At 46.2% G+C, this 26492-nt stretch overlaps 1 protein-coding gene across 1 annotated transcript in view; it reads right to left on the reverse strand.

The window, feature by feature from the left end:
* ATP6V1B1 (ATPase H+ transporting V1 subunit B1) overlaps positions 1-26492 on the reverse strand; it is a 131207-nt gene that overhangs the window by 60666 nt on the left and 44049 nt on the right. Inside the window, exons 3-4 of the mRNA XM_040335526.1 lie at positions 11046-11144; positions 2671-2764 (exon numbers count right to left, since the gene is read on the reverse strand). Of these exons, the coding sequence (XP_040191460.1) occupies positions 2671-2764; positions 11046-11144 (193 nt within the window). The remainder of the gene's footprint in view (positions 1-2670; positions 2765-11045; positions 11145-26492) is intronic.

Below are 26492 nucleotides of genomic sequence, written 5' to 3' on the forward strand. Positions count from 1 at the left end.
TTCTAAAATGCAAATTTGCGTTTTTTAAGTGTATCGCATGTTTTATTTTACATGCAAATGTGTGGGATTTTTATAAGTGTTTTGTGTCTTTTTTTTTATAGGTAGAATAACGCATTGCGTTGTTTTTTTACACACAAATTTGCATTTTTTAAGTGTATTGCATTTTTTATTTTATGCGAAAAAATTTGCATTTTTTTTAAGCACATTGTTTGTCTATTATTACATAAAAATTTACATGAAAATTTTCTATTTTGAAGTGTATTGCATTTTTTTTAAGCACATTGTTTGTCTATTATTACATAAAAATTTACATGAAAATTTTCTATTTTGAAGTGTATTGCATTTTTTTTAAGCGCATTGTTTGTCTATTTTTTTCTGCTTAACTGCAATAATTTAATAAAAATAAATAATAATTATTATCAATAAATTAATGAATAATAAATAAATAATAAGTAAAATACATAAATATAGAATAATAATCCTAAATATTAAACACATACAATAAATAAAGAATAAATAAATAAAATAACCCAAAAACCCTAACCCTACTCCTAACCTTAAACCCTACACCCTAATCCCTAACCTAACAAAATAAATAAATAAATAATAATCAGTAAATAAATATATAAATAAATTAACCCCTAACAATACCCTTTAACCATTAACCTTAAACCCTACACCCTATTCCCTAACCTTACAAAATAAATAAATAAATATATAAATTAATTATCCCCTAACCCTAAACACTAATCCTAAGGCCCCGTACACACAAGGAGACATGTCCGATGAAAACAGTCCGCGGACCGTTTTCATCGGACATGTCTGCTGGGAGGTTTTGGTCTAATGTGTGTACACATGATCAGACCAAAGTCCCCGCAGACAGAGAACGCGGTGACGTAGAAGACACCGACATTCTCTGACACGGAAGTTCAATGCTTCCACGCATGCGTCGAATCAATTCAACGCATGTGCGGGATTTCGGGCCGCTGGTTATACGTCATAACCAGCGGACATGTCCGATGAGTCGTACTAACCAGCGGACAAGTTTCTTAGCATGCTAAGAAACTTTTGTCCGCTGGAAACCTGTCCGCTAGGCCCTACACACGGTCGGACATGTCCGCGGAAACTTGTTCGGTCGTGTGTACGAGGCCTTACACAAACCCTAATAATTAACCTAAAAAAATGAAATAAATAATTTTAAAGCTTTTATCACAAGCTTTTGAAGGTTTCTTTCTGCTTAAATGCAATAATTTAATAATAATAATTTAAAATAAATAATAATAATTAAAAATAAATGAATGAATAATAAATAATAAGTAAAATACATAAATAAAGAATAATCATAAATATTAAATACATAAAATAAATAAAGAATAAATAAATAAAATAACCCAAAACCCCTAACCCTAATCCTAACCTTAAACCCTACACCCTAATCTCTAACCTTACAAAATAAATAAATAAATAATAATAATAATAAGTAAATAAATATATAAATAAATTAACCCCTAACCATAACCTTTAACCCTTAATCCCTTACAAAAAAAATTAAAAAAAATAAAAAATAAATAATAAATAAATAAATAAATAATAAAATATTAACAATAAATAAATAATAAGTAAAAAAATATATAAATAAATAAACTCCTAACCATAACATTTAACCCTTAATCCCGTACAAAAAAAGTAAAAACATTAAAATGAAAATAAATAAATAATATATATATATATATATATATATATATATATATATATATATATATATATATATATATATATATATATCAATAACCTTTATCCCTTAACCCTAACCCTTAACCCCTTACAAAAAAGTAAAAACAATACAAAAATAATAATAATAATAATAATAATAATAAATACATAATAAGGAAATAAATATAAAAATAAACTAACCCCTAAGCATAACCTGTAACCCTTAACCCCCTTACAATTTTTTTTAAAACAATAATAAAAATAATAATAAAAAAAATAATAATAACAATAAATAAATATATAAATAAATTAACCCCTAAGCATAACCTTTAACCCTTAACCCTAATCCCTTACACAAAAAAAACGTAAAAACAATAAAATAAAAATAAATAATAAATAAAAATATAAAATAATAACAATAAATAAATAATAAATAAAAGTGGATGAAACAGGTGATGAAACAGGTTTATATTTTTTCTCTACTGACTAATTAAAACATGTCAAAGTTCAAAAACACTTTGAAAACACTGTACAAAAACGTGCATACAAATGCCAGAAAAAAAAAAACGCTCAAAAACGCAACCCTCGGGTGTGAACGCAGGCGTTCGCGTCGAGCTTTGTGGCGTGTTGGAAAAGTCGTAGTGAAATGGTGAGAACGGTGCGGCTCTGCATTTATACCATAAAACATCTGTTACCGTAATGCACAGAAATGCACACAACCAAGTTGGATGCTTGGCGTTGCCATTCATCTTGGCGCACGTGCGTTTTCGTGCACCACGTTGAGACGTTCAGACGCGGGGTGTTTGGGTATAAAGGGCTCTCGGGTTTATGTTGCGTTGGCGAGCCATTTACGTGATAGGCGCCTGATTGCGGGCGGATTGATGCAGACAGTTCTTATTTGCGATACTCGGGCGCGGTTCTTTTTTATTTGGGAGTCACATTTAGGTTCCAACATACCCAGCATGTCCTCTGAAACAGGTGTCCTCAGGATGTCCCCCGTGAATTCACAAGTTGTTTTCCTGGCATCGATCCCAGATGTCCCTTCAAACACCTGCAGAGACCCGGGGCAAGAGCCCAATTACTGGCAATTAGTGCGGATTAGAGCAGACACGGCAGGAGTAAAGTCAGGACCGAATGAAAGCAAAGGATAATGTGTGTGGATTGGGGAGGGGGGAGGGGGGGACCTGCTCCTCTCATTCACACACCGGACCTCAAGGCTTTCAAAAGTGATTGGGGGGGGGACGGGGGGCAGTGAAAGGGTTAATGCTGGGATTAGAGGGCCCTTCCTGTGTGCGTTGGATGAGTTAACCCTTTATTGTTAGGCTGGCACTGACCACCCCCCCTCACCCCGATCGCTGGAGCCTCAGTGCACCAAAAAGCGAGATTTCATTTCTTGCTGGTTCTTGAGAGTTCAACTATGTGCCTGCCATGCCCATTATGAGGGGTTGCCACCATTCCTTTGCTGAGTTCCCGGGTGTGTACCCCTGCTGTGCCCATTATGAGGGGTTCCCACCATCCCTTTGCTGAGTTCCCGGGTCTGTACACCTGCTGTGCCCATTATGAGGGGTTCCCACCATCCCTGTGCGGAGTTACCGGGTCTGTACACCTGCCATGTCCATTATGAGGGGTTCCCACCATTACTTTGCTGAGTTCCCAGGTCTGTATACCTGCTGTGCCCATTATGAGGGGTTCCCACCATTCCTTTGCTGAGTTCCTGGGTCTGTACACCTGCCATACCCATTATGAGGGGTTCCCACCATTCCTTTGCTGAGTTCCCAGGTCTGTATACCTGCTGTGCCCATTATGAGGGGGTTCCCACCATTCCTTTGCTGAGTTCCCAGGTCTGTACACCTGCTGTGCCCATTATGAGGGGTTCCCACCATTCCTGTGCTGAGTTCCCAGGTCTGTACACCTGCTGTGCCCATTATGAGGGGTTCCCACCATTCCTTTGCTGAGTTCCTGGGTCTGTACACCTGCCATACCCATTATGAGGGGTTCCCACCATTCCTTTGCTGAGTTCCCAGGTCTGTACACCCGCTGTGCCCATTATGAGGGGTTCCCACCATTCCTGTGCTGAGTTCCCAGGTCTGTACACCTGCTGTGCCCATTATGAGGGGTTCCCACCATTACTTTGCTGAGTTCCCAGGTCTGTACACCTGCTGTGCCCATTATGAGGGGTTCCCACCATTCCTGTGCTGAGTTCCCGGGTCTGTACACCTGCTGTGCCCATTATGAGGGGTTCCCACCATTCTTTTGCTGAGTTCCCGGGTCTGTACACCTGCCATGCCCATTATGAGGGGTTCCCACCATTACTTTGCTGAGTTCCCAGGTCTGTATACCTGCTGTGCCCATTATGAGGGGTTCCCACCATTACTTTGCTGAGTTCCCGGGTCTGTACACCTGCTGTGCCCATTATGAGGGGTTCCCACCATTCCTTTGCTGAGTTCCCGGGTCTGTACACCCGCTGTGCCAATTATGAGGGGTTCTCACCACCCCTGCTGAATTTTTATGCATTTTGTGTTTTTAATGTAATACCCAAAGGGCCGATACACCATCTATACCATACATAGGAATATAGGTATGTATAGTTGGTGAATTAGTCAGCCTGGTTGGACAAGGGTTAATGCTCCTGAAGTATCAGTTTGGTAATGGAGCCCCTCCTCCATTTTGCAGGGGTGGGCTCTCCATTCCCCGGTGTCTTCAGCATTTATACACTGCAGAGAGGGTATGGGTGTCGGCTTTGATAAAGAGGACACTGCCCCTGAAAAGCATAAGCTACTCTGATGAAGAGGACGCTGCCCCTGAAATACATAAGCTACTCTGATGAAGCGGACACTGCCCCTGAAACACATAAGCTACTCTGATGAAGCGGACACTGCCCCTGAAATGCATAAGCTACTTTGAGGAAGAGGACGCTGCCCCTGAAACACATAAGTTACTCTGATGAAGAGGACACTGCCCCTGAAACACATAAGCTACTCTGATGAAGAGGACACTTCCCCTGAAATGCATAAGCTACTCTGATGAAGAGGACACTGCCCCTGAAATGCAAAAGCTACTCTGATGAAGAGGACACTGCCCCTGAAACACATAACCTACTCTGATGAAGAGGACACTGCCCCTGGAATGCAAAAGCTACTCTGATGAAGAGGACACTGCCCCTGAAACACATAAGCTACTCTAATGAAGAGGACACTGCCTGAAACACATAAGCTACTCTGATGAGATGTGCCGCCATCTTCGGTAAGGGAATCAGGAAGTGAAGCTTTGCGGCTTCACTTCCTGGTTCCCTAATACGCATGCGTATCTGCTCCCCCCTGAAAGGTGTCAAATGTGACACTGGAGGGGGGGAACTCCACTTTAACAGATGTCATCAATACAGCTGATAGACATGTGCAATTCGTTTAGTTCCGAATTAGTTTTTTAACGAACTTTGACAAATTAGGTTATTCCGAAATTTCCGAATTTTAAAAATTTGAAGATGAGAAAATTAGAGAATTCGGAAATTCAGAATTTGGATTTTAGAATTTCTGAATTTTTCGAATTTCCGTATTTACGAATTCCGAATTTTTGAATTTACGAATTATCAAATTGTTCATATTCCGGATTTCTGAACTTCCGAATTCCGAATTTTCGAATTTCCAAACTTTCAGATATACAAATTTCGAATTTTCGAATTTACGAGTTTTTTAATTCACGAATTTTCGAATTCCGAATTTTTGAATATCCTAATTTACGAATTCCGAATTTTTGAATTTTCAAATTTCCAAATTCAGAATTTTTGAATTTCCAAATTCAGAATTTTTGAATTTCCAAATTCAGAATTTTTGAATTTCCAAATTCAGAATTTTTGAATTTCCAAATTCAGAATTTTTGAATTTCCAAATTCAGAATTTTTGAATTTTCGAATTTCGAAATTTTGAATTTCCGAAATTTTGAATTTCCGTATTCCGAATTTCTGAATTTCGAATTTTCGAATTTCCAAATTCTGAATTCTTGTATTTCTACATTTTCGAATTTCCAAATTTCCAGAATTTCCGAAAAAAGCTACATAACGAATGAAAACAAATGAATTTTTCGGCAGTGCACATGTATACCTCTCCTCTTCACATCGTTGGAATTTCTGAGTGTACCTCGCTGGGCAGGCGTCCCTCTGGGCTCCTGTGCACTGTCACTGTTTTACTTCAATACAAGTTTTTTATTGCACTTGTTTGTGTGAGTTACTGCCGCCGCACCCCACCTTCAAACGTATAGTGTGATGTGAGGGCGGGGCATCAGGACCACGCGGTCTTCCCTTGCCACTCTCTCTCTCTGGGGTAGGATGTTGGATCCATGACTACAAGGCAGGGCACAGGTCTTGTTTGTGTTCATGGGGTTTTGTGGTGGGGGGCATGTCAGGTAGGTTGTACAGGGGCCCCATGATTCCTAATGGTGGCCCTGAACACCGGTTGAGAGACAGATCCTCTTTACGGAGACGGTGTCCATAGTAGAATGTTGTTTGGGAGTAACTTTAAAGAAATGTAATAGCTCTGATAGCCGCGACACTGTTTTCTGAAATAACCTGCAAATCGCAGCATTAAAGCGGAAATTTCACCCTGCAGAACAACTTTTTAGCATAAAATTCGGCATAGTAGCGCGAGCTACAGTATGCCGGTCTTAATTTTTTTATCCCCGTACTCACTGTTATATCGTACATAGAAGATTCCGACTGCCCGCGGGGAATGGGCGTTCCTTTCAAGAGGGAGGGTGATTGACGGCCGGCTCTGGCACGTCACGCTCCCCGAAGACAGCCGGCGCCGTGACTATGACTATGCGCAGGCGCCGTGAAGAGCCAAGCCTATTTCGGCTATTTCCGGAGAAGCGTGACGCGCCAGAGCCGGCCGTCAATCACCTTCCGTCTGGATTGGAACGCCCATTCCCCGTGGGCAGTCGGAATCTTCGATGTACGATATAACAGTGAGTACGGGGATAAAAAAATTAAGACAGGCATACTGTAGCTCGCGCTACTATGCCGAATTTTATGCTAGAAGAATTTTTTTTTTTTTTTTTTTTTTTATAGGGTGAACCCCCGCTTTAATGAGATTCGTGTGCCCGGGCTGAGCGAGGAATGTTCTGTTTTTCAGTGTGTGACTGATTCTAAGCTGCTCCTGCTCGCTCGGCTCCGAGGCTGACTCTCTAATGGGATTAGCGGGGCTGTGCAGAGGTCTCGCTGGGATTAAGTGAGGGAAGCTTTGGCGGGTTGCCAAGAGAGGTTGTGCACAGGTCAGCAGTGCGAGCTTCCTAACACAGAGGAGAGCCAGAGAGTGGGAAAACTGCTGGTGTGGGACTACATGTCCCAGCATGGATATTCCTTACTCTATAGGTTTTTTGATTTGTAGACAATAGGGTTAGGCGGGGCATAACAGAAACATGTATATTATGTATTGTTCTACATTGCTCTCCTGCAAGGCTTCATCTATGGTTAATTGTTTTATTAGGAGAAGCTCAACCTTTTTTCTATTAATATTACACAGCCTGTGACAGCGAGTCCCTCTTTAGCTAAGCACGTGTACAGTGGGAAAATGTCAAGGTGGGGGGATGGTTAGGGACAGAGGATGTGGGGCAAAGAGGAACTAGGGCTAGAGAAGATAAACCAAGGAAGTTGTAGGATGTAGAAAAATGGACTAGTGAGGATCTAGAACTAGATGAGATGAAGCAGCAAGAAGACAGAGACCGGGGACTAGAAGAGGTGGAGCAGAGAGGAACCAGGATGAGAGGAGGTGGAGCAGAGAGGAGCCAGGATGAGAGGAGGTGGAGCAGAGAGGAGCCAGAATGAGAGGAGGTGGAGCAGAGAGAAGCCAGGATGAGAGGAGGTGGAGCAGAGAGAAGCCAGGATGAGTGGAGGTGGAGCAGACAAAACCTAGGGCCAGAGGAGATGGAGCATAGAAGAGCCAGGACCAGAGGAGATGGAGCAGAGAGGAGCCAGGACAAGAAAATATGGAGCAGAGAGGACCCAGGACCAGAGGAGATGGAGAATAGAAAAGCCAGGACCCTAAGGAAATAGAACATAGAGGACACAGGTCCAAGGTATATGGAGCAGAGAGGAGCCAGAATCAGAGGAGATGGAGCATAAAAGAGACAGGATCAAAAGAGATGGGGCATAGAAGAGCCAGGACCAGAGGAGATGGAGGAGAGAGGGGACAGGACCAGAGGAGATGGAGCATAAAAGAGCCAGGACCAGAGGAGATGGAGTATAGAAGAGCCAGGACCAGAGGAGATGGAGCATAGAAGAGCCAGGACCAAATGAGATGGAGCAGAGAGGAGCCAGGACCAGAGGAGATGGAGCAGAGAGAAGCCAGGACCAGAGGAGATGGAGCATAAAAAAGCCAGGACCAGAGGAGATGGAGCATAGAAGAGCCAGGACCAAATGAGATGGAGCAGAGAGGAGCCAGGACCAGAGGAGATGGAGCATGGAAGAGCCAGGACCAGAGGAGATGGAGCATAGAAGAGCCAGGACCAGAGGAGATGGAGCATAGAAGAGCCAGGACAAGAGGAGATGGAACATAGAAGAGCTAGGACCAGAGGAGATGGAGCATAGAAGAGCCAGGACCAGAGGAGATGGAGCATAGAAGAGTTAGGACCAGAGGAGATGGAGCATAGAAGAGCCAGGACCAGAGGAAATGGAGCATAGAAGAGTTAGGACCAGAGGACATGGAGCATAGAAGAGCCAGGACCAGAGAAGATGGAGCATAGAAGAGCCAGGACCAGAGAAGATGGAGCATGGAAGAGCCAGGACCAGAGGAGATGGAGCATGGAGGAGCCAGGGCCAGAGTTGATTGAGCAGAGAAGAGCCAGGACCAGTATAGATAGAGCAGGAATGAGCTATGACCAGAGAAGGTGGAGTATAGAAGAGCCAGGACCAGAGTAGATAAAGCAGGAATGAACAATGACAGGTGGAGATGGAGCAGAGGGGGCATATGACCAAGCTGAGCCAAAGAACATGGAGCAAGGACCACAGGACATTAAATAGGGAGAAAGGGAGGGGATGAGTTAAAACCTAAGACAATGGAGCAGGGGAGAGATAGGACCAGAGGACATGGAGCACAGAGAAGCTTTGCCTAAGAAGAGGAGATGGAGAAGTGAGGAGATAAATCAAGGAAGGCATAGGACCAGCAAAGAAGGAGCGTGAAGGGTTTTGGGGCCAAAGTGTTGAAGCAAGTATAGACAGTCACAGGGGCAGGGCCATCTTTTCCATTGGGCACGCTGGGCAGTTGCCCGGGGGCCCCGCTTGCCTGGGGGGCCCCCACCGGCTGCCCAGCAACCCCAGTAAAATATTATGGAGAGTGACGGGTTAGAACTGCCCATGCCCAGTTCGCGGAAATCACAGAGAAGATCCGGTCCTCCACGAGTGCGGGGGGTTGCTGATGTAAGGGGGGAGTGGATGCAAAAATGTAAGGGGGCACTGATATAAAGGTTCCCCCTCCTATATTAGTGACCCCCCTTACCTTAGTGTATTTAATCTAAGGAAGGTGGTCTCTGGTCACCAGAGTACCCCCCACATCAGAGTCTGCAGGATTCCCCCTTACAATGCAAGGGGGAACTCAGTCTGCGGACCCTGATGTAAGTGGGAAAGAGAAAGCAGTGGACTCTGATATAAGGTTGTCTCTGGTCACCATAGCCCCCCTCCACATCGGAGTTCCCCCCTTAGATCATGATCTGCAGCGTTCCCCTTTACATAAGAGTTCCCTTTCACTGTAAGGGGGAATCCTGCAGACTCTGATGTAAGAGGAAACTCTGTGCTGGCTGGGTTATAGTAACCTGACCTTCATGTCAATGAAGACATTTTTTTACTTTTGTTTAACTTAAAGCGGGGGTTCACCCTATCGACAGGAAAAAAAAAATATTTTTTTCTTTTACCTTTAAATCAGGCACTGTAGCGCGAGCTACAGTATGCCTGTCCCGAATTTTTTCCCCCCATACTCACCTTGTAGTCGTCCATCGAAGATACCGGGGAATGGGCGTGCCTCTGGAGACGGAGGATGATTGACGGCCGGCTCTGGCGCGTCACGCTTCTCCGGAAATAGCCGAAATAGGCTTGGTCTTCACGACGCGTGCGCATAGCCTGTGCGCACGCGCCGTGAAGAGCCGAGACCTACTCCGGCTGTCTTCGGGGAGAGTGACGTGCCAGGGCCGGCCGTCAATCATCCTCCCTCTCCATAGGCACGCCCATTCCCCGTGGGAGCCGAAATCTACGATGGACGACTACGAGGTGAGTACGGGGTTAAAAAAATCGGGACAGGCATACTGTAGCTCGCGCTACAATGCCTGTCTCGATGGTAACATCATGTGGGTCAGGGTGAACTACCGCTTTAAACACATTTCTAATAGCACTAGCAATATGTTTATAGTTTAAATACTGACATTTGCATTGTTGGGCACTGAAAACTGTAATTTTAGGTACTTTTTTTGCAGTGGCAGTAAATGTGGTTCTGCCAGTAAATGTTATGATTTTTGTCAGTAATTCTCGTGCGTAATTGTGTAGACGGGGCCCCAGTGCACTGTATTGCCCGGGGGCCTATAATGCTCTTAAGATGACACTGCACAGGGGAGATGAAGAAGAGAGGAGCTCGGCTAAGGGAGTGGAAATGTCTCAGTGAGGTGGGGTCACTGAAGATGGATTCCAGTTGAGATTGGGTCTGGAAATGATTGAGCAGGAGGATATTGAGCCTAATGCTTTGTACACACGATCGGAAATTCCAACAAGAAAAGTCCGATGTGAGCTTTTGATCGAAAATTCAGACTGTGTGTAGGCTCCAACGGAATTTGACAAATTTGAAAGCTGGTTCTCCAATTTTCCGAGGGGAAAAGTTCTTGTCGGAAATTCCAATCGACTGTATGCATCCTAAGCGTGCTCGGAATCAAGTCAACGCATGCTCGGAAGCATTGAACTTCATTTTTCTCGGCTCGTCGTAGTGTTGTACGTCACCGCGTTCTTGACGTTCGGAATTTGGTGTGACCGTGTGTATGCAAGACAAGTTTGAGCCAAAATTCCATCGGAAAAAAATCCACGATTTTCTTGTCGGAATATCCGATCGTGTGTACGCGGCATAAAGGTGATGGATCAGAAAGGAGATTGGGGTAGTGAAGATGGATCATGATGAACTGGGAATTAGCTGTACTTGTGGAGATGTATCAGTGGTAAGGAGTGATTTGTGGTGATGGGATAGGGTTGAAGGTGGAACTAGAAGGGATGGGGCTTGTGGAGATGGAGCAGGTCAAAGGTGAGCTGATACAGAAGGCAGGAGGTGGAATTGGAAAAGATGGATGAACTTGACAAATAATAGAGAAGTTACCTGGACTATAGCCTTGAAACCAACGACCTCCAGAACTTGTCCACTTCGAACTGTGCCATCTGGTAAGGTGAAGTTCACAATCTCAGCATACTGAGCATACTGCATAATAGTAAGAAGAGAAATAATCAGTGGAGTAAATACACAACTCTTCACTACATGCAGGAAGCCCCGATCCTAATTAAAGGGTCAGTCCGCCCAAAACTGTTTTATATTAGCAGGGTTTGGTGGACCAAACCAATTCTTTCCACTGACACCAATAATATGGACTATTCCTCCCTGACACCAATGCTGGGATACCATTCTTTCCACTGACACCAGTGATGGGTGTAATCCTCCTACTGACACCAATGTAGGTTTGGTCCACCAGGAATTACTGCAGCAAGTTCAAGCTGTGCCCCTCTTCTCACACAGGGGGAGTCTCACTCCTTCAGTTGTATTCTCTGAAAATGCCCATAATTAACCACTTGCCCACCGGGTTAATTCTGGCACTTCTCTCCTTCATGTAAATTTTCTAGCATTTTTTGCTAGAAAATTAATCAGAACCCCCAAACATTATATATATTTTTTTAAGCAGACAGCCTAGGAAATAAAATGGCGGTCATTGCAACTTTTTTTCTCGCACAGTATTTGCGCAATAATTTTTCAAATGCCTTTTTTGGGGAAAAAAACGGTTTCATGAATTAAAAAATAACAAAAAAGTAAAGTTAGCCCAATTTTTTTGTATTATGTGAAAGATTATGTTATGCCGAGTAAATAGATACCTAACATGTCACGCTTTAAAATTGCGCACATTCATGGAATGGCGCCAAACTTCAGTACTTAAAAATCTCCATAGGTGACGCTTTAACATTTTTTACAGGTTACTATTTCCGAGTTTCAGAGTAGGTCTAGTGCTAGAATTGTTGCACACGCTCTAACGCACGCGACGATACCTCTCATGTGGGGTTTGAACGGTGTTTACATATGTGGGCGGGACCTGCATGCGTGTTCGCTTCTGCGCGCGAGATATCGAGGACAGGGGCGTTTTTAAAAAAAAAATGTTTTTTTTTTTTTTATTTTACTTAATTCTTTTTATTTTTACACTTTAAAAAAAAATTGGATCCTTTTTATTCCTATTACAAGGAATGTAAACATCCCTTGTAATAGGAATCAGTGTGACAGGTCCTCTTTATGGAGAGATATGGGGTCAATAAGACCTCACATCTATCCTACAGGCTTACAAGCATGAAATCGGTGAAAAAAGAATCACCGATCACATGCCGACAGCCGCGATTGTGGCTTTGTTTACTTCCGGGTACAGGGCGTGACGTCATAACGTTGCGCCCAGTCCTCCGACGGTAATAGAGATGACTGTGACCATCTGGTCACCAGTCATCTCTATGGTTCTGCAGCGGACGCCTACTGATTCGCCTTCTCCGGGCCCCCGATGGCACGGGAGAGCCTTGAGAAGCACCGGATGGCGACGGGAGAGGGGGTGTCCCCTCCCGCTGCCTACAAGAACGATCAAGCAGCTTTGATCGTTCTTATGGTGCAGAGAATCGGCGGCTGAAGACGGGGATATCTGAATGATGCCTGTAGCTGCAGGCATCATTCAGATATCACCGCACAAAGCCGAGGACGTCCCAGGGATGTCCTTGGTGGTAAAGAGGTAAGTGAGATATCTAACAGAAAAGGTGAAAGCACCAACTGCAGTTAGTCGGTGTAGCTAATAACCCAAGTGTATAACTTCCACCGTCAGATATAAGAACCTATTCCAGTGTCTGGTGGATTAATACTTTCAATTTTGTTGTGGCAATTTCTTTAACTTGATGTGTTTTTGAGTGTTTCAGCCATAAAATTGTGTAGTACATATGGTCAGCTTTAAGGTTTATACAACCACTGCTGGGAGACCTGAAGGAGATGATAGGATCAGATAGTGATATACTGTATGTAGCCAGCTTTACAGTTTCATATAAGGGCACATCATGAACAATCATAATTAGGGATGAGCCCGCGGTTCGACTCGAACATAAGGTATTCTTTTGTTCTAAAACAAACCGAACACATGGGGCGTTCGCCGGAAATTGGAGCGCCACAGAATGCCCCATATTGCATTGTGAGATCGCAGTGCATTGCTCTATGATGATTGGCCAAAGCATGCACCTGACCTGCATGCTTTGGCCAATCACAGCGTGCTCTGCTGAGAGAGACACATTTGGCCAAAGGCAGGGTGCCTTTGGCCAATCATGGCTCAGGGGGACTAAGTCCACACCCCACACTATATAAGGCTGCTTACATAGCGCCCGTGTATAGTGTGTGGACAGAGATAGTTTGAGCTAGATTAGGCAGAAAGGTTAGTTAGTGGCAGTGTATTTGATTTTATATATATATATATATATATATATATATATATATTTATATATATATATATATATATATACAGTCTAGTATATATTATATATTTTTTATATGTATATAGACACACATACAGTATATATACACTCTGAATTTCGCTTAGACTAGATATTCCGTGTAGATTCTATTAGCTGGATTCAGAAAGCATCAGTAGATACGCCGACGTAACTCTGAATCTACGCCGTCCTAAATTTAAGCGTATTCTGGAAACCAGATACGCTTAAATTAGGCTAAGATACGAGCGGCGTAAGTCTCCTACGCCGTCGTATCTTAGGGTGCAATATTTACGCTGGCCGATAGGTGGCGCTTCCGTTGAGTTCGGCGTAGAATATGCAAATGACTAGATACGCGATTCAGAAACGTACGTGCGCCCGGCGCATTTTTTTTACGTCGTTTACGTACGGCTTTTCCCCGCGTAAAGTAAGTCGAACAAATAGCTGACCTAGTCAATGTTAAGTATGGCCGTCGTTCCTGCCTTCGAAATTTTTATTTTTTACGTCGTTTGCGTAAGTCGTCCGTGAATGGGGCTGGACGTAATTTACGTTCACGTCGAAACCAATACGTCCTTGCGGCGTACTTTGGAGCAATGCACACTGGGATATGTACACGGACGGCGCATGCGCCGTTCGTAAAAAACGTCAATCACGTTGGGTCACCACCCATTTACATAAAACACGCCCCCCTCATCCTCATTTGAATTAGGCGCGCTTACGCCGGCCCCATTTACGCTACGCAGCTGTAACTTAGGAGGCATGTGCTTTGTGAATACAGCACTTGCCTCTTTGACTTACGGCGGCGTACCGTAAATACGATACGCTACGCCGCCGTAAATATGCGCGCATCTACCTGAATCTAGCTATATATTCGAGTCAGTGCAGGCAGTGTATCTGATATATATATATATATATATATATATATATATATATATATATATATATATATATATATACTCTGCATTCAGTGTAGCTTATATATTCAGTGTAGACTTCGTATTCAGTCAATGCAGGCAGTGTAGTTTATATAACACAGTGTATTGAAGTGGTTAAGGGGAACCTGTGTCAAAATGTAAAAAAAAAAAAAAACAGCATGGGGGTCCCACCAAAATCCATACCAGGCCCTTGAGGTTTGGTATGGATTTTAAGGGGAACCCTGTGCCAAAATAAAAAAAAAACGACATGGGTTCCCTTTCAAAATCTATACCAGGCCCTTCAGGTCTGGTATGGATTTTAGGGGGAACCCTGTGCCATTTTTTTTTAATTATGTGGGGGTCTCCCCCAAAATCCATACCAGATCATTATCCGAGCATACAACCTGGCAGGCCGCAGGAAAAAGGGGGGAACAAGAGAGCGCCCCCCTCCTGAACCGTACCAAGCCACATGCCCTCAACATGGGGAGGGTGATTTGCCCAGTGGTTGCGGGGGTCTGCGGATGGGGGGCTTATCGGAATCTGGAAGCCCCCCGGATCCCAGCCCCCCCATGTGATTGTACCCCCTACCCATTTACCAAAAAGACAGTGCAGTAGCTATGCCAAAATAACTTAGAATATGGTTCTGTACCACTAAACTGGAGTCAACACATAAATCAGCAAATTAAATAATAAACTGTGCATATAAATGTTAATCACAAGGTGAATAATAGACTAGTACTATATCTGTGTTAGACTGCACTCTAAAAGAATGGCTAAGCCCTGTGCAATGTCTCCTGAGAAGTACCTCTATACTAAGTGATGGTCTAGGGTCTCTGTGTGGCAACTGTAATGGGCAGTATTTAGTCCTTAATCTTTAGCCGGCTAATGTTGGGGCCTAATGGTACCATTGGCATGCATGAGAACAGTTACAGGCCTGCAGGTAGTAATAGAGCTACAAGACAGCTGTGTAGTCAGTTCCTAAGGACTCAATCTCCACCAAACCCAGTGACACAGAGGCAGTGGTCTCTCTGGTTGGATGTCCATTCACTATTGGTTGCCTGGAGCTACTCTGGTCCTTGGTACAGCATGGATGGTATTCTAGTAGTGGATCGGTCCCTCAGCACAGCAAAGGGCTTTAGAGCGAGTCAGTCTCGGTTTCTCTCTCTCCTTACCCTCTGATGTGGATGCAGGGCACTACAACAGGTCTTTTCCGTCTTTCGCTGTGCACTGTTATATTCCATTTGCCCAGGAAAAAGTCCTCAGTCCTCCTCTCATGTAGGATTTTCTGAGTAATGTGGTCTGCAGCCCCCTTTCCCTGATGTAACAGAGAGAGCCCACAGAGTACAACTCCCAGAGTTCCATGTTACTGCTACCAAGAGGGAGATGGATCAGGAGCGAGTGGGGGATTCTCACTCCTCAGCTGCACCTCTCTCTTCCCACACACCCTGTGGGCATGGAGAAAGCAGGAGAATGGGCACAGAAGTGCTTATCCTGCTCCTCCTGTTGGCTGCACGGTGGATGGGATAGACAGACAGCAGCATGCATCAGTCAGGGCATCCGTCTACACATTCCCCCCACCAAAAAACCTTTGGTACCCTTGGGGGAGTCGGTTGACATATAGAGGTTGATCTACTAAAACTTTCCACCAAGGTGTGTCGGGGCAGGTGAGCTGGAGTATCTTCCCACCAAGACTGGAGTGGAAAGAACTTGCATTTTTTGAGACCTTTGAGTGGAAACGATAATCTCTTCCAAAATACTCACGCAGTAAGTAAATCAGTCTTTTTTTTGGGTGGGCGGAAAGCCCATCTTTGGTCTTTGCTCTTTTGGCTTGGATGGTCCCTCTCCAGCAGATTCTTTATCTGGTTCTAGGGGTGGTTGGGACATCTTTAAATCTTGAACACTCAGTAAGGTCCCAAGATCTTCCTGACTCTGGGTTGGTGGCCCTGAGGTATAAACTCTGGAGCCTCAGGCATGAGGGTTCTTACGTAAGGTTCTGCAGGAGGAGTGAGTGGGGTGGCATCCATAGGTGCGGATAGCCAAAGCCAGTCCATGTAGACATCTTCCTCCTCATCTGCATCTGGTGACAAAGACTGAGATCTGGTCACTGGACGTAGTTTTTGGGTGCATGCATCCGGCTACATATTGTGAGTATATATATATATATATATATATATATATATATATATATATATATATACGTAGTGTGTGTGTATAAATATATATATAATGGTGTTGAGAGTCTGTTCAAGAGAAAATAGGATTTAGGCCCCGGCTGAGTTGAATTCGGAGACTTTTGTTCCAGCCAGCAGTGCACCTGTACATACGGTGTAAGAGGATTAAAGTCCAATTTCATCGTCATTAAATCTACAATAGCACTACGAATTATTACAAATGGTTGTATGCCGAGAATTAGTGGATTTCATATTTATATATTTTAAAGGGCCAGTCCACCCAAAGACAATTAAGTCATGGGGGCAGGTGAGCTAAATTACTCTTTAGAATTTTTTTTCTTTTTTTTTTTGAGACTACATTGGCAAGCTCCTTGAGGCCGCGTACACACGGTCGGTCCAAACCGATGAAAACGGCCTGAAGTCCAGTTTTATCGGTCCAAACCGGCCGTGTGTATGGCCCATCGGTCTGTTGTCCTTCGGTCCAAAATTTTAGAACTTGCTTTAAAATCTAACCGATGGACCGCTGCCCGATAGGTCCAAACGGATGGTTAGTACACAAAAGCATCGGTTCAAAACCTGCGCATTCTCAGAATCAAGTCGACGCATGCTTGGAAGCATTGAACTTCGTTTTTTTCAGCACGTGGTGTGTTTTACGTCACCGCGTTCTGACCCGATCGGTTTTTGAACTGATGGTGTGTACGCACATCAGACCATCAGGCCGCTTCAGGGGTGAACCGATGAAAACGGTCTGTCGGACCATTCTCATCGGTTTGGATCGCGGCCTCAGAGTCAGAAAAACCATTCAACCACTACCATTGAGTATTTCTCCTCCTGGTGTGGGGAAGTCTCAGTACTCCTGCTGCATGCTTGTACCTTAGATGAAAAACCTAAGAAGGAGTAGTTCATAGTGGCTACTGTGGGTGTGGAGAAACAAAAAAGAAAAAACCTAAGAAGGGGTAGTTCATAGTGGTCACTGTAGGTGTTGAGATCTCACTGCCACAATGCTATAGGGATATGAGAGGGTAATATGTGAATCAATCTGAATGTAATATATGTTTGGGGCCTGCTTTGAGCAGTATTTAAAAAAGAACAGGGACCTCTGACCCCCTTAGGCCTCATTCACACTTGGCGGAGCGCATGCTCCCGTAGGCTCAGCGGGAGATCAGTCCGCAGATCTCCGCTGAGCCGACGGATGACAAGCTCCTCTCTGCTCACTGAGCGGGGAGGGGCTTGTCGGGCACCGCTGTCCTCCTATGGAGCAATCTGATGAAAACGGACAGCATGTCCGTTTTCATCAGATCTTACCCGATCCCATCCGTATGGACGTATGGGGACGTGGCCCCCATACGTCTGTTTTTAGCGGATCGGATGTCAGCGGACATGTCTCCACTGACATCCGCAGCTCCATAGGAATGCATAGAGCGGCCGTTCAGGTCCGTGACAGACAGACCCGAATGGCCCGTAGTGTGAATGAGGCCTTAGGGTCCATACAAACTAGCTGAGTTGCATTGTGAACATCTGCTGCGTGTTACCGCAACGTGATTATGTCAACAGGCCCTTACGCTCAAGCTGAAGTGTAAGGCTTTGACAAATTATGTAACGTAAGGGAGGGGAGGGGATGGTATATAAAGGGCCTTGTCAAGAAAGACATATTAGGGGTTCAGTTTCTGAGTTTTAGGCTTAATTTCCATGGACGTTTTTACAGCCACTTTTTTTAGCCTTTTTGACATTGTGACAGCGCTGAAATCTGAAAATTGGCCTGGGCGGGAAGGGGGTAAAAGTGCCCAGTATTGAAGTGGTTAAGCAGGTTTGTAGGAGAACGGAAGGCGGCGCTCAGCGATGATTCTTGTCTATGGTCGGGGATAAGGGTCCTTGAATTCTCGGTCCTCGGACGCAGAGTCCCTGTAGTCCCCGTAGTCATACAATCTCTATGTCAGGCTCTGTAATCTACTTGGACACATAGCGCTGATCCGCGGCCCCCCTGAGTGCCGCCGTTCTCTAACGCTCCGTGTAATTCCCCTGAAGTCCCGGTAATCCGCCCCGTGTTTTATAACTCCGGCTCAATCGTAACCTTTGTTTCTCTTCGGCCAGAGTCTGTTTAATAAGATTACTAATTGGTGCCGCGCCATCATGGCTGCGCTACTTATTTCAAATGATATTGTTGCCGTTTTTATTGGCAGGGCCAGCCGAGAAAAAGGTTATAACCTGGATGAGGCTGGAGACTGTCCAAGCCGGCCCGTTCTTCGTCCGTCCCCCCCCCCCCCGTTCCCCCGACCCCCTGGCCGCCGCCGCCGCTCTCCTATTTATAGAGATCATCAAAATAACCCCCTTTAGGTCTTCGCCTTAGTAGGATAACTAAACCCATTTTTTTTTTATTTATGACAGTTTACCAGTCTTAGGATGTGGTGTCCGCATTAGTTTTTATTTCTCAGCAACAGATCACTGCAAGTACAGAAAAGACCTGTTGATTCTGAAATGCGATGTTCTTGTCACTTCCTGTTAGCGGACCTTCTGTCATTTGTTCAACTTCCATTTATTAAATCTTCTGCCCTTTTTTTTTCTGCCAGTTTATTTCCTTTATACAGCCCACTTCCTGTTTCTTGTCTGGTCATTAGCCTAGGCTAAAGACAATTGCAGCCTGACTGTGCCCATCAAAGGCAGCCACTGTGCCCATAAAATGCAGCCACTGTGCCATGCCATCAATTGTCGCCACTGTGCCATGCCAAACGCAGCCACTGTGCCATCAAACGCAGCCACTGTGCCATCAATTGTCACCACTGTGCCCATCAATTGTCACCACTGTGCCCATCAATTGTCATCACTGTGCTATGCCAAACGCAGCCACTGTGTCATCAAACGCAGCCACTGTGCCATCAATTGTCGCCACTGTGCCCATCAATTGTCACCACTGTGCCCATCAATTGTCACCACTATGCCCATCAATTGTCACCACTGTGCCATGCCAAACGCAGCCACTGTGCCATCAAACGCAGCCACTGTGCCCACATCAATTGTTACCACTGTGCCCACATCAATTGTCGCCACTGTGCCCACATCAATTGTCGCCACTGTGCCCAGTGTTAGCCAGGGAACGCACACCCCGTGCGTCCCCTGGCTAACTATTTGGATGCCGATTACAGCCTGATAGGCACTTCTAAAGCCAACCAGCTGCCGTTATTCAGATGGCCGGCGCTTACCAGGGGGCCGGCCATCTGAAAAGTGGGCGGCAGGAACAATACATAGATTTCATGCAATGCATGAATTTGTGTATTGTATTCAGTGGAGGTGCAGGAGAGAGAGAGGGGGCGGCGCTCCTGCGCCCTCTATGGACGCACCCCCGCTGCTTATGACAACAGGCACAGCTCCCTTTCTCACTCTCCTGAGAGTTTGCCAGGAAGGGAGGGAGGGTGAGTTATAAGAGGGCCAGTGGGAGCTGCAGAGCTGGAGGTGTGCCTCTGCGTGTCTGTGTAAATCCAGGAAGTGAACAGGCCTTAGCTTCAGCTGCCCACAGTTAAAATGGCTGCAGCCAGACTCAGTGGAGGGAGATTTCTGCAGCATATTTGGCAAGTACAGAATCACAGTATATATAAAATACAGTGGAACCTCGGATTATGAGCATAATCCGTTCCAGGAGAATGCTTGTAATCCAAAGCACTCGCATATCAAAGCAAGTTTCCCCATAGAAGTCAGTGGAAACGAAGATCATTTGTTCTGCATTGACTTCTATGGCGTGCAATACCGCATGTGGCCAGAGGTGAGGGGGCGCCGGAGAGCCTCGGAAATAGATGGAAAGGCTCAGGGACAGCTCGGCTGAACTCGGAAAACCTTGGAAAGGCTCGGGAACAGAGTATTTCCGAGTATTTCCGAATGGCTCTGGCGCCCCCGCATCTCTGGCCAAATGCACACCCCATTAGCTTGAATTCTGCTCTTTTTGTGAGACAACACTCGCAAACAGAGTCAGATCTTTTTTTTTAAAGTTGCTTGTTATTCAAAATGCTCGTTAACAGCATTACTCGTAAACCAAGGTTCCACAGTAATATGCAATGGGGTTGGGGGGGAAGCTTCAGAATGACAAAGATGTTTTTATTACAAATTATGTGAGCAGACTGCAATTCCTCTTGAAATAACAAACAATGTTATCTTTATTCCATATAATATAGCAAATGTATTTTGGGGGGGAAGGGGAAAAAATGGCACCATCATCCCTTTAATAATGAAGGGAACCAACACAGGTTTTTGGAATGGGATTTTCTAGGTGCAAAGTCATCAGCAACCATATATCGTATTTATCGGCGTATACCGCGCACTTTTTTGCCCTGAAAATCAGGGCAAAATCGTGGGTCCGCGATATACGCCGATACCCGCTTCCCGCGCCGAGTTTGAACCACTGCGCCGGCATATACAGAGCGCAGTACACTCGGGTATAGTCGGGCAGGCTCGGCTCCTCTCGCGGTCACGTCCTGGACGTACAGGACGTGACCGCGAGAGGAGCCGAGCTTGCCCGACTATACCCGAGTGTACTACGCTCGGTATATGCCGGCGCAGTGGTTAAAACTCGGCGCGGGATACGGGGATCGAGCGGGGAGGACACCATGATGGCCGCAGAAGGACGCCGGACCCGACGAGGCCACCAATGGACGCCGCGCAAGACACCAAAACTGTAAGTACTAAAATGTTTTTTTTACAGGAATGCGGGTCCACATTAGGGGTGTGCGCTATACGCCGGAGCGCGCAATACCCCGATAAACTGTTAAAATTATACAAAATGTTATTTGAAATTTAGCTTGTAAACCAAAAAAAAACAATAAAATAGTAAGATAGAAATATCGACAGTAGTTTATATACTTAATAATGATGTTGAAGAATAGCCCTTTACATTTAGTCTTCTACATGTTTCGTCATCCTGGCTTTATCAGGAATTATGTGTGAGGGATACTAATGTGTCATGTTACAACCAAAAACGGGTAAATGATTTTTAATTTTAAATGATCAAAAAAAAATTATTTTTTTTCAAATAAATATGTGAAAAGTCTTGGGGGTACATTTGTATGGCGCCCCCCGGAGTCAATACTTTATAGAACCTCCTTTCACTGCAATTACAGCTGCAAGTCTTTTTGGGGATGTCTCTGCCAGCTTTCCACATCTAGAGAGGGACATTTGTGATTGGATGGAGAGCGTCTATAAACAGCAATTTGCCTCCGATGGGGCATATACATGATCGGAATTTCCGATGGAAAAAGTCCATCTGACTTTTTCCATCGGAAATTCTGATCGTGTGTATGTGCATAACAGGTTTTCTTCTAAGATTGCTCTGTATTTGGCTCCATCCATCTTCTCATCAACTCTGACCAGCTTCCCTGTCCTTGCTGAAGAAAAGCATCCCCACCACATGATGCTGCCACCACCACCATGTTTCACGGTGGGGATGGTGTGTTCAGGGTGATGTGCAGTGTTAGTTTCCGCCACACAGCGTTTTGCTTTTAGGCCAAAAAGTTCAATTTTGGTCTTATCTGACCAGAGCACCTTCTTCCACATGTTTTCTGTGTCCCCCACGTGGCTTCTCGCAAACGGCAAGCAGGACTTCTTATGGCTTTCTTTCAACAATGTCTTTCTTCTTGTCACTCTTCCATAAAGGTCAGATTTGTGGAGAGCACGACTAAGGCCTCGTACACACGACAGAGTTTCTCAGCAGAATTCAGCGAGAAACTCGGTCAGAGCCGGATTCTGCCGAGAAACTCTGTCGTGTGTACACTTTCGGCCCGATGGAGCCGCCGAGGAACTCGTCGAGAAAATAGAGAACAGGTTCTCTATTTTCTCGTTGTTCTATGGGAGAACTCGGCCCGCCGAGCTCCTCGGCGGCTTCAGGGCTGAACTCGCCGAGGAACTCGACGTGTTTGGCACGTCGAGTTCCTCGGCCGTGTGTACGAGGCCTAATAGTTGTCCTGTGGACAGATTCTCCCACCTGAGCTGTGGATCTCTGCAGCTCCTCCAGTTACCATGGGCCTCTTGGCTGCTTCTCTGATGAATGCTCTCCTTGCCCGGCCCGGTCAGTTTAGGTGGAAGGTCATGTCTTGGTAGGTTTGCAGTTGTGCCATACTCTTTAGATTTTCAGATGATGGATTGAACAGAGCTCTGTGAGATGTGCAAAGCTTGGGATATTTTTTTATAACCTAACCCTGCTTTACACTTCTCCACAACTTTATCCCTGACCTGGTGTGTTCTTTGGCCTTCATGATGTTGTTTGTTCACTAAGGTTCTCCAACAAACCTCTGAGGGCCTCACAGAACAGCTGTATTTATACTGAGATTAAATTACACACAGGTGGGCTCTATCTACTAATTAGGTGACTTCTGATGGCAATTGGTTCCCCTAGATTTTAGTTAGGGGGTATCAGAGTAAAGGGGGCTGAATACAAATACACGCCACACTTTTCACATATTTATTTGTAAAAAAAAATTGAAAACCATTTATCATTTTCCTTCCACTTCACAATTATGAGCCACTTTGTGTTGGTTTATTACATAAAATCCCAATAAAATTCATTTACATTTTTGGTTGTAACTTGACAATAGGTGGAAAATTTCAAGGGGTGTGAATACTTTTTCAATGCACTGTATGAGAATTCTTAAAAAGTTTCCACACTTTTTTTGAAGACCCGATATATATATATACAATATTTATCTAAGCATATACAGTATATAAATATTAAGTCTGAAATGATGAGCTGTAAAAATGTTTAAAGTGTTGGACAATTGCTGTATTTTGGTCTGTTTTGCAGGCGCACACAATTATACGGCATGTTTGGTATCTATTTACTTGAGACAACCTCATCCTTTATGGTTTACCAAAAATCGGATATTGTATCATGTTGGTTTGCATTTCAATTAATTTATGTGATATTTTTACTGAAAATATCACTTTGAAAAACAATTATTATGTGACATAAAAAGTTTGAAGCTATGAACATTTTATTCTCCAAGGTCTCTGTTTTCATAAAATATATAATGTTTGGGGGGTTTAGTTAATTTTCAGGCCTAAATTGTATATTTTTACATGTGTGATATAGCATAATATACAGTATATATATATATTTAAATGCCTCTGGCAGTGACAGGGTTAAGTGTTATGCTATTTTGGGCAACTGTAATGAGATGGAAGATTGTACAGAGCTCTGTGATTGGTGTAAATAGAGGAGAAGTGCAATTGTACCTGGATGACCTCTATTCAGAATATAATCTGTGTACAGTAATCACACCTCCGCCTGTCATTGTACTCGGTGTGAGGAGCCTCATTCATCCTTTATGTTTACTATACAGACCCCCCCCCACCCCCCAATCAGAGCGACTGATCCTCATCATCCGAGAAAGTGCCAGGAAACCAAAGAATACTTCACCCACTCAGCTACTCCCAACTTCCACACCCCATCTCCCAGCACCCCCCCCTTCTACCCACCCCCCTTTCTCACAGCACCCACTGCACCCACCCCCCTTCTCACAGCACCTTCCATTCTACCAGTACCCACCCCCCCCTTCTCCAGCACCCACTGCACCCACCCTCCCTTCTCCCAGCACCCACCCCCTTCTCACAGCACCCACCCCCTTCTACCCACCCCCCCCTTCTCCAGCACCCACTGCACCCACCCCCCTTCTCACAGCACCTTCCATTCTCCCAGTACCCACCCACCCCCTTCTCCAGCACCCACTGCACCCACCCTCCCTTCTCCCAGCACCCACCACCCCTAGCTCCAAACACCCACCACCCTTCTCCCAACACCCACAGCACCCATTCCCCCCTACTCCCAGCACCCACCCTCCTTCTCCCAGCACCCACCCCCTTCTCCCAGCACCCACCTCACCCACCCCCCTTCTCCAGCACCCACAGCACCCACCCCCCTTCTCCCAGCACCCACCCCCCTTCTCCCAGAACCCACCCCCTTCTCCCAGCACCCACCTCCCCTTCTCCCAGCACCCATCCCCCCTTATCCCAGCATCCACAGCACCCATTCCCCCTTCTCCCAGCACCCACCCCTAATCATAGCACCCACCTTACCCACCCCCCTTGTCCCAGCACCCACCTCACCCACCCCCCTTCTCCAGCACCCACAGCACCAACCCCCCTTCTCCCAGCACCCACTGCACCCACCCCCCTTCTCCCAGCACCCACCCCCTTCTCCCAGCACCCACCCCCCTTCTCCCAGCACCCACCTCACCCACCACCCTTCTCCCAACACCCACAGCACCCATTCCCCCCTACTCCCAGCACCCACCTCCCCTTCTCCCAGAACCCACAGCACCCACCCCCCCTTCTCCCAGCACCCATTCCCCCTTATCCCAGCACCCACTGCACCCACCCCCCTTCTCCAGCACCCACCCCCTTCTCACAGCAACCACAGCACCCATCCCCCCTTCTCCCAGCACCTTCCATTCTCCCAGCACCCACCCCCCCTTCTCCAGCACCCACTGCACCCACCCCCCTTCTCACAGCACCTTCCATTCTCCCAGTACCCACTAGGGTGACCACATTTCCAAACTACCATTCAGGGACACCTCCCTTCCCAAAAATCAGCTTGTGCTGCAACGAATCACAACAAAGTGATTGGACACAAGAGGCGGGATTTATGATTTCTCCAATCACAAGCAGGGGGCAGGACTGTGCTCCTCCAGGCATTCCCGGCCAGGACAAGTACTGTCAGTGTGTAAATCAGTGATGTGGCGGCCTTTTTTGGGGGCATCAGATTGGCCCAGGGGGTGGCTGTGTCAGTTTCATTCCAGGACACTGTATTGTCCTGGAATAAATGTGCCCGGGACAGTCCCGGGCAATCTGGGACACGTGGTCACCCTAGTACCCACCCCCCTTCTCCCAGCACCCACAGAACCCATCCCCCTTCTCCCAGCACCCACTGCACCCACCACCCCTACCTCCAAACACCCACCACCCTTCTCCCAGCACCCATTGCACCCACCCCTTTCTCCCAGCACCCACCCCTCTTCTCCCAGCACCCACCTCACCCACCCCCCTTCTCCAGCACCCACAGCACCAATCCCCCTTCTCCAGCACCCACAGCACCCATCCCCCCCTTCTCCCAGCACCCACTGCACCCACCACCCCTTCTCCCAGCACCCACCTCCCCTTCTCCCAGCACCCATCCCTCCTTATCCTAGCACCCACTGCACCCATTCCCCTTCTCCCAGCACCCATCCCCCCTTCTCCCAGAACCCACCCCCTTCTCCCAGCACCCACCTCCCCTTCTCCCAGCACCCATCCCCCCTTATCCCAGCATCCACAGCACCCATTCCCCCTTCTCCCAGCACCCACCCCTAATCATAGCACCCACCTTACCCACCCCCCTTGTCCCAGCACCCACCTCACCCACCCCCCTTGTCCCAGCACCCACCACACACACATTCTCTCAGCACCCTCCTCCCTTCTCCCAGCACACACTGCACCTAATCTGCCCCCTTCTCCCAACACCCACCGTTCCGACCACACACATGCTCATTCTCCCAGCACCCACTGCACCCAGCCCCCTTTTCCCAGCACCCACCAGCTCTTCTCCCAGCACACACTGCACCTACCCAGCCCCCTTCTCCTAACACCCACCGCACCCACCCACCATACACACACTTCTTCTCTCAGCACCAATCACATCCACCCCCTTCTTCCAACACCCACGGCACCCACCTCCCTTCTCCCAGCACCCACGGCACCCACCTCCCTTCTCCCAGCACCCACCTCCCTTCTCCCAGCACCCACGGCACCCACCTCCCTTCTCCCAGCACCCACGGCACCCACCTCCCTTCTCTCGTGACCCAACGTATCCACCCCTCCTTCTCTCAGCACCTTCCACACCTACCCCTCCCAAACTGCCCCCTTCCCTTGTTTTAGCACACAACACAACCGGAGCACCCCTTCTTCCAGCTCCCAACGCACCTATGTGCCCCACAGCTGAAGACATTGACATTATCCTAATGTGAC

This window comes from Rana temporaria, chromosome 1, assembly GCF_905171775.1.
Source record: "Rana temporaria chromosome 1, aRanTem1.1, whole genome shotgun sequence".
Classification (NCBI taxonomy): Eukaryota; Metazoa; Chordata; class Amphibia; order Anura; family Ranidae; genus Rana; species Rana temporaria.